This window comes from Episyrphus balteatus, chromosome 1 (genome assembly GCF_945859705.1).
Source record: "Episyrphus balteatus chromosome 1, idEpiBalt1.1, whole genome shotgun sequence".
NCBI classification, from domain to species: domain Eukaryota; kingdom Metazoa; phylum Arthropoda; class Insecta; order Diptera; family Syrphidae; genus Episyrphus; species Episyrphus balteatus.
The window spans coordinates 67,450,554-67,459,396 of NC_079134.1; the positions used below are offsets into that span (position 1 = coordinate 67,450,554).

Below are 8,843 nucleotides of genomic sequence, written 5' to 3' on the forward strand. Positions count from 1 at the left end.
GTTTTGCAGGCTGGCATTTACTTAATTTTTAAATTATTGTGGTTTCTGAAGTGGATTTGTTCGATGGTAGGAGACATATTTTTGCAATCGGTCGCTTCATGGATCCGTTTTTGGTTTTGACGGTGACAACGCGCACTAGGCCATCCGTTCCGGAATGAGTTGTCTCAATTCGGGCTAGATTCCAGTACGTGGGTGGTAGTCGCTCATCTTTAAGAAGAACTAAATCGCCAATCTTCGGCAATTCTTTTATTTGGGTCCATTTCGGACGTTGCTGAAGTCGGGACAGGTATTCTGAATTCCATTTTTGCCAAAACATTTCGGACATTAATTGAACGCGTCTCCAACGGTCCAAATGTGAGATGTTAGTGTTGGTTTCGCCTTTAGGCACGGCATGTAGCGATTCGCCGACTAGAAAGTGCGCAGGTGTGAGCGCATTCAAATCGTCTATGCTGTCGGATAGTGGGCATAGGGGTCTCGAATTCAAACACGCTTCTATTTGCGCTAGAAGCGTAGCGAGCTCCTCAAAGGTTAGCCTCTCCATTCCTACAACGCGTTTCAAGTGGTACTTGACGGATTTCACACCCGCTTCCCATAATCCACCAAAGTGGGGAGAAGCCGGGGGAATAAAGTGCCAATTTGTACCATAGTTAGCTAGGGTTGTCGCGATTTCTTTAAAGTCGTGTTTTGCTTCATTTAACATCTTCGCTAGTTCGTTGTTAGCTCCAACGAAATTCGTTCCACAGTCACTGTAGACATGCTGGCAGCTTCCTCTTCTTGCAGTGAATCCTCGGAATGCGGTCAAAACTGCTTTGGTTGTCAAATCGGATACAACTTCCAAATGAATGGCCTTTGTTGCCAAACAAACAAATACCGCGAAATATCCTTTTAGGATTTTCGCACCACGTGCCTTCCATGATTTAATGTCAATGGGACCTGCATAGTCGACCCCGGTATTTCTGAAAGGCCTAGCCATACGCACTCTAGCAGCTGGTAAATTACCCATTAATTGCTGCATTTCAGATGCCTTTTGCCGGAAACAAGAAGTACACCTGAACAATTGATACTTGACGCTTCTTCTAATTTGCCCAATCCAATATCGTTGTCTGATATAGCTTATCATTTGTTGGATACCGCCATGAAGCGTATTTTTATGAGCTTCTCTGACAACCAAAGTCGTGAAGTGGTGGTTGTATGGGGTGTTGAGCATCGTAAGATAAAAGGGAGTTCTCTAAACGACCCCCAACTCTCAAGACCCCATCTATATCAATAAATGCGTTTAATGAACTCAGACTTTTAGGCATTTTAGAATTTGCCTTGAAGTAGCTTAACTCTGTCTCAAACATTTCACTTTGGGCAGCTTTGACCATGAGAAGACGAGCTAATTCTAACTCCCATGGATAAAATGAACCGGTGATGATTCCATACAGTTTAGGACGACACTTAATGATGCAGCGGACACACGTAGCGATGACTCTGGTTGCTCTTAGGAGATTTGAAGAATTGAAAATAGCCTGAAGGATATTGTCGCTTTCCAAAACATGTACAGTTAGTACCTTGACCGTGCGTTTTTCTTCTTCAGTGTCGGTTTCAACAGCCTGATCTGGAGAATCGAAATCCCATTTGCGATGCAGAAATTCTGGACCTTTCCACCAAGTTTGCAGCGACTGAAGTTCTGATGGAAGTACACCCCTGGACGCCAGATCGGCTGGGTTATGAAGCGTACCAACATGTCCTCAGCAATCGATCCCTACTAAACGCTGGATTTCGGACACTCGATTGGACACGAATGTGGTCCATTTAGCAGGAGTTGCTCGTATCCACGCTAGAGCTATTGTGGAGTCCGTCCAAGAGTACATTTTGACATTTGGAATCGCCAAAACTGCTGCCCCGTATGCCTTCATTGAAGCGTCACAAAATCCGTGCAGTTCGATCGCCATGTTGGTCGGACTTATATGAGTCCATCTGGGAATTCGAAGTCGCTCGATAAGAGGAAGATCTCGATAAAAAGCTTCCCATTCTTTCATTAAAGCCGTTGGAATTGGGTCATCCCAATTACAACCACGGTTCCATAGTCTTTGCATTATAATTTTTGCAGTGACGACACATAGTGAAATCCAACCAAGTGGATCAAACAGCTTGGCTATGGTCGATAATATTGACCTTTTTGTGTTTGCTTCTGTCGAAGGTTGGAGATTTTGATACGAAAAACAATCATCGATGGGAAACCAATTGATTCCGAGAGTTTTAACGTGGTTGGACAGGTTAAACGGAAGCTCAAAATCGAGTTCCCGGTCTTGAACTGGAATGTCTTCGACAAGTTCTTTAACATTGCTGGTTCATTTTCTTAAATTGAATCCCGCTGACGCTAAAAGTTGGCTGGCTTCATCACGTTTCTTTCGTGCCTCTTCGATCGAATCGGCACCACTGATCAGGTCATCGACATACATGTCTTCACGTACCACCTTCGCCCCTTCCGGAAAATTGTCGCTCTCATCATCAGCTACTTTTTTCAGGATCTTGATGGCAAGATATGGAGCACTCGCTGTTCCAAAAGTTACGGTGTTCATTTTCAAAATTCGTACTGGCGATGTTCTCTGCTCTCTCCACATAATCAGCTGATAGTATCGGTCTGGGAAACTTACCAAAATTTGCCGATACATCTTCTCTATGTTGGCCGTAAATGTGACTCGGTGAGTCCGCCATCTAAGAACTAGATCTATGATGCTAGTCTGCAATTTTGGACCCACCAGAAGACGGTCGTTGAGGGATTTCCCATCCGAAGCTTTTGAAGCTGATGTGGCAAGAAGTAGTTATAAGGTGTTGCCAAAACCGGGTCATTTGGATCTATTTCTTCCATATGGTTGAGGTCTTCGTACTCCTTAATACACTTTGTGTAATCCGCACAAAGTCTTGGATCGGCATCGAGTTTCTTTTCGAGAAGTTGTAATCGTCGAAGAGCGCCTTGTCGGCTGGAACCCATCGCTGGAAGACTTTCACCTTTGAACGGCAGCTTCACTTCATAACGCCCGTCAGGTAAACGCCTAGTGTGCTGTGAAAAATGCTCATCGCAAACAATGTTGTCAAGGGTTTCATGTGTCTGGAACGGCATTTCTTCCATCTCACAAAACTTCTCCATCTGTGTGCATAATTCGGCAATTTGAAGAAAGCTGCGCACTTGCCGGGGAATTTCCGCTGGAACTTTCCCTAACACGATCCACCCTAATTGCGTATTTTGCGCGATCGGACCGATACCATCTAGAGGCCGTTTTATTTCGGGTAAAAATATTTGGGCACAAACATCGCTTCCCAGTAGTAAGTCAATGGGAGCAGGCTCGTAGAGATGGGGATCTGCTAATGAGAGACCATCGAGATGGTTCCATTGGCCATGTATCACGCGTTGGGTCGGGAGATGGCCAGTCAGCGACTTGAAGACCAATGCCTGAATGGCAATCTCGAACGTCGAGTGGCGGGATGCAAGACTTACTTCGACGGAGTTATGCATTTTGCCACTGCTGACCAACCCTAACCCAGATACCTCGACCATGGTACGCCGCTTTTCTAGCTTCAGCAGTTGTGCAGCAGCTTCTGTGATGAAAGATCTTTCTGACCCAGTATCGATCAGAGCATGTAAAAGGCGTAGCCGGCCATCTGCACTTCGGGCCTTAACAACTGCTGTCGCTAGAAGCACCTGATGTGTTGTAAAACGATCACCATGCGACGTGTGGTAGTTAAAACTTTGTTGTTGTTGTTGACCCATTGGCTGGAACTCAGGCGCGTTCGGATTTACGGACGAGTATAACACGTTCGAGCTGAGTATATTAGCCTGAGCTGAAGTAGCTGCAGGCTGTGGTTGTTGTTGTGGTGTGTGTGTGCTGGAACTCGACTGATTAGAATGCAGCAATGTGTTGTGTCGTTGTTGACAGAAATGGCAGGAGCTGGAACTGGGACATTCGTGGAGAGAGTGTCTGTAAGAAAGGCAATTTTCGCAGACCTTTAACCTACGAACGACATCTCTTCGTCGCACATTGTCCATATCCAGGAACTGCTGACATCTCTTCAACGAGTGCTTCTCCTGGTTGCATAGCTTGCATACCAACTGCTCCACAGTGTTCGTCTTCGGTACTGGCTTGGAAGGCTGCTTGGCTGATTGTTTCACAAGGAAACTCTTCGATTTCGCAGGCTGGAAACGCGGCTTGCTGTTGACGGGTTGCTCGTTCTTGTTTCTGCCTGCTGCACCAAGTTCCTGTTGGCCCACAACCTCAAGAGTCCGGAAACGTGTCTCCAAAAACTCGGTAAGTTCTTTAAATTTTGGCAACTCTTTTCGATTCCCTAACTTCTCTTCCTCCAGTTTTTGAGTTGTGCTGGGGAGTTTCTGGACAATGAACCAAATCAAGACTGTGTCCCAGGTAGACACCGGAACGTCGATATTCTCAAGAGCGAGGTAGCATTCTCTTGTGGTGTACAAAAGTTCTTGCAGACCAGAAGCAGTTTCTCGAGTTTGAGAAGGTTGACCAAACAAATTTTGCATTTGAATATGCACCAAAATGCGCTTGTGGTCATAACGCTCCTCTAAAAGCTCCCACGCCTTCTGGTAATTAGCTGCTTCCACCGATATGTTCTGCAGAAACCGATTGGCATCTCCAATTAAGCAGGACTGCAAAAAATGCAGTTTATCGATGTCATCTAAAGCCTTGTTATTATGAACGAGAGCTAGGAATCGATCATGGAAACCACGCCACGTAACATACGACCCGTCAAATTTAGGTAGATCGATGCGTGGAAGTCGGATCCCCGATGACGTTTGCCCTGTTGATGGTAGAGTACCCCCACTTGAAGACGCCCCACTGACTGGTGTTGATTTTGCCATTGCGTCCACCAACTCTGCCCTATACTCGAGGTAAATGTCAAATATCTGGTCATAAACAACCACTAACTCCTCCTTTTTCAGATTCTCCTCTAGCATACCGGCACCGATGATGGCTTCGTGGTACTTTTTAGATGTCACCATGTCGTCTTCTAACTTCGCTAGACGACCTGAAGCATATGCCGGAACCCTTCGTTCTTTCGGTGCTTTTTTAAAGTTGGTGAGATCTTTAATTACCTTACTTAAAATACCCTTTTGTAATTCACCGTATTTGAAGTTTTTATTCTCAGCCATATTTATTTATTAAAATTTATATATTTAATTTTCAGAAAATCCAGAAGATATATCAAATAAAAAGTAAATGTGCAAGACTTACGGATTTGTCTGCTGCAGCTGCCGTCTTATTCAAGAAATTATGTTGTTGGTGGGGCTCCGCTGACGATTGCAATTATAACGCGCACGGATTTTTTTTTTTTTTTTTTATTTTATCTTTAAGATATTTTTAAGTTATTTATAATTAAATATTAAGAAAAAGTTCGATATTCACTTTATTTAAACGATTATTGTCAATGCAATTTAAATTAATTCGCGAATTTGTTAATTTGTTCTTTTTTCTTATTTTTTTTTTTTTTTTTTTATTTGCACACACAGCACAGACTATTTTGTTTGAATGTTTATTAAATGTTTATAAATGTTTGTTAATTGTTCTTAAAAAAGGCTCGAAGGACCAATGAATAACGACTAGTTTTTATTAAAAAATAGCAAAAAAAAGATTAATGTAAAAATTCCAAATTTAAGTAAAAACACAACCATTTAGTTTAAGAAATAATTTTGTAGTGATTTATTAGGTCATAAGACCAATTGTACATTCGATTTGTATAGCAATTTCATTAATTTTATAACATTTTCATTTGTGGAATGTATTTAAATATCATTGCCATGTACGTTAATAATTTAATTTTGATTTAGTACTTTAGTACTTTTTGTGTACTTTTACGTACTTTCGTACACCCCCCTTGCCTAAAACACCCGCAAATTTCATTTGAGGTGAATAGAAGAGAACTCTCTTATTTTACTCTTTTTTTCTTATCCATGAATAGGTGTGAATGTTGGATTCAGAAAAAATATGGTGGGTGTAGCTAAAAAAAAAATCAAAAGTGAGCTGACAGTTCTCGATTTCATCCCTTCAAGCAAACAAGTCCGACCTCGGTCCGAATCCGCTCCACCTCAGGCGGAGCTGAGTCCGACTTCGGCTCAGAAACGGGTACGAAGGCGGCTCAAATTAGTATGGAAATTATAATCACCGCGGAGCCGATTTTATATGTATTGGTTTTTTCACCACGATTTTTCCCTCGACTTTGTGTTCATAAACAAAAAGTTCCAAGTGTGTGAGTGCAACCCCGTCTTTCTCGGTCGGAGTGTCTTTTCTGAACTCCGTTTTCTTGCTTGAAGGGATATATCATTTCAAATATCTGATTTCATTTTGATTGCAAAATAAATTTATTTTAAATTTTTTCGCGGTATTACAAAAAAAAGTGCAAAAGACAATATATCGATGTAAAAGCATGGCAAAGCATTCAAATTAAATGCTTCACTGGGTGTTGAATTGCCATCAAGAGGATTCGACGGCAGTATGGATACATACGATGATCCACCAGTTAGTAGTAAGTCAAATCATTTTATTGAAACAATTATTGTTTAACCACAAACCATTTTACTTTAATGTTGATCCAAAAGCCAGCGACTTCAGCTCCTGGAACCATCCGATGTATGGAATGGATCGTTCTCATGAACGTCAAAGGAAAGTGCACAAGTGATCAAGTCGCTCCCGATGGCCCATGATTGAAATACCGTAGTCAATTGGACAACATCTCAAACAACATGTTAATTGGTGCTAAAAACTTTGAAAAGAACTTAATAAACAACTTTAAGAATCAAAGGATTTAGCCAAGGGCTACAAAGTCAGTGGCTTTTGGTGATGAAAACTACGGTAAGGGTTCATCTCACCAGGAGGTATTCCGCTTTCGAATCATGTCACTTGTAGAGCCGCGCCATAATTGTCAAGTCGTTTGTCCATTTGGGCTGGTAAGCCAGTTGGTTCAAGGCTGGCAGTGCCCTCAACCGCATGAAGCAATTATGTGGCAACCAAGTAGCTTTATCCCAAATACCCCCTCAGGTTTTCTAATAATAATGAGAAAAGAAAATACAAGCAAATAGTGTTGTTTTAAAAAATCATTTCTTTGAAATACTCAATAGGTATAATAAGAAGCAGCAGCACTGTTCGGTCAATACTTCCTATATTTTAACTTTGAATATGATTTTTTTTGTCACAACAATTCAGCTAGCGATTAATACTGTGTTTTATTATCCTCGTGGTCCACATCAGATCGTTGTTTTTATCAGCTTAACAACAAAAGTAGGAATTGTTTTGTTATTATTTCGCAAATAAATTCATGATCTGATCTGGATCACTAGGAAAATAAAACAACGCTAATTTAAACAAAATATTTCAATATTTATGTGCTGTTGAACTTTGATTTGATTTTTATTTATTGATTTTTTATTCCTTCTGGGATGAATACTTTCGCCAGGAGAGACGAGACCATCTTCTATATGCACCCCTCATGTAAAAAACAGAAGATGGTCTCGTCTCTCCTGACGAAAGTGCTCGTCCTAGAATTATGATTGACGACTTGTTGGAATCAGCACTACTCTGATTCAAATTTTCTGCGTCAAAGCGGTATTTAAAAATAATTAATTAAAAAGGCAAATAAACACGATCAACAGTATGATATCTGGTTAATATTGCATTGAAAGATTAGTTGTGTTCTAGTGAGGATTTAATACAGTTTCCAAAAAGCCCTCAATCGTCCTTCTAGGACCAATAACTTCGTCGAGAGAGACGAGACCATGTTCCACATTCACCCGTCATAAACTAAACAGAAGATGGTCTCATCTCTCTTGAAAAAAGTACTCGTCCCAAAGGATTATTGATAGCATTTTGGAAACAGTATTAAGACCTCACTAAAACATACTTAATCCTATCAACGCAATTGAACAAACTTATACAGATCTCATACTGTCATTCGATTCGGCAACTTGTACCAATGTGCTGTTTCCGTTTTATTTCACCATTGGGATGATTGGAAGTGTCAAACTCAACAAATTTCTCCATACCTACATAATTTCGTTAATGAAATTTTGAACGAAATTGAATTTCTTTTTGCTTTAAAACAAATTTTCTGATGTTTTTTCATGAATTTTTTTATTTGTATTTTTTAAAATTTTTACTTTGCTACAATGCCGGATGGTATTTTTTTCGTTTTCGTTAACATGTTCACTGTTAACATTGGAGATTTTTTCCTTTTGCTTCAGCTGCATTCCAGGCTTTAATCTCTTTGTGTAGCGGCATATATTTTTATAACTCGTATATGTATGTTTCAAATTAATTAACTCGTATAAATGTTTCAAATTAACCTCGACGGCCAATATGATTTTACTTACCTTAATGTCATTGTTAGTTAGAATGTATAATAGTAAGTAATAAAATTTTAAGCAAAATAAAACAAACACAAACCAATATACCCACAGTACACATAAAAAGGTAATATATTCCGAACTGTCGTCAAATTGTCAAAACATGACAATTTGGCGACCAACGTCAGCTATCGAATTCTTAATTGTTTTAAAATACCGACGAAAAACGCACAAAAACCGAAAAACCACGCACAACACTAATTTTTTAAAAATTATCGACCATTTTCCGCGAAGAAACGCCAAGAAAATTTGATATTTTTCAATTTATAATTATTTTAAATGACATTTTATAAATTAAAACAAAAACAAATTTCCTGTTTACTGCGATTAAAATATAAAAATCAGAGGCCGATTTGACAGATTGGTGCCTATTTTTGACAAACAAATTTTGACAACGTTCGGAATATATTACCTTATTATGTGTACTGTGCAATATACCTAC

The 8,843-nt window shown here is 40.1% G+C and overlaps 2 protein-coding genes across 2 annotated transcripts; both read right to left on the reverse strand.

Moving 5' to 3' along the window:
* Positions 1–1,148: 1,148 nt before the first annotated feature.
* Positions 1,149–2,081, reverse strand: LOC129906066 (uncharacterized). The gene is made up of 2 exons (XM_055981701.1): positions 1,757–2,081; positions 1,149–1,705 (listed from the first exon to the last, which is right to left on the reverse strand). The coding sequence occupies exons 1-2, from the start codon at positions 2,079–2,081 to the stop codon at positions 1,149–1,151; spliced, it is 882 nt and encodes a 293-aa protein (XP_055837676.1).
* Positions 2,082–2,716: 635 nt separating this feature from the next.
* On the reverse strand, positions 2,717–5,158 carry LOC129906077 (uncharacterized). Its single transcript, XM_055981712.1, has one exon. The coding sequence runs from the start codon at positions 5,156–5,158 to the stop codon at positions 2,717–2,719; it is 2,442 nt and encodes an 813-aa protein (XP_055837687.1).
* Between the last annotated feature and the right edge of the window lie 3,685 nt (positions 5,159–8,843).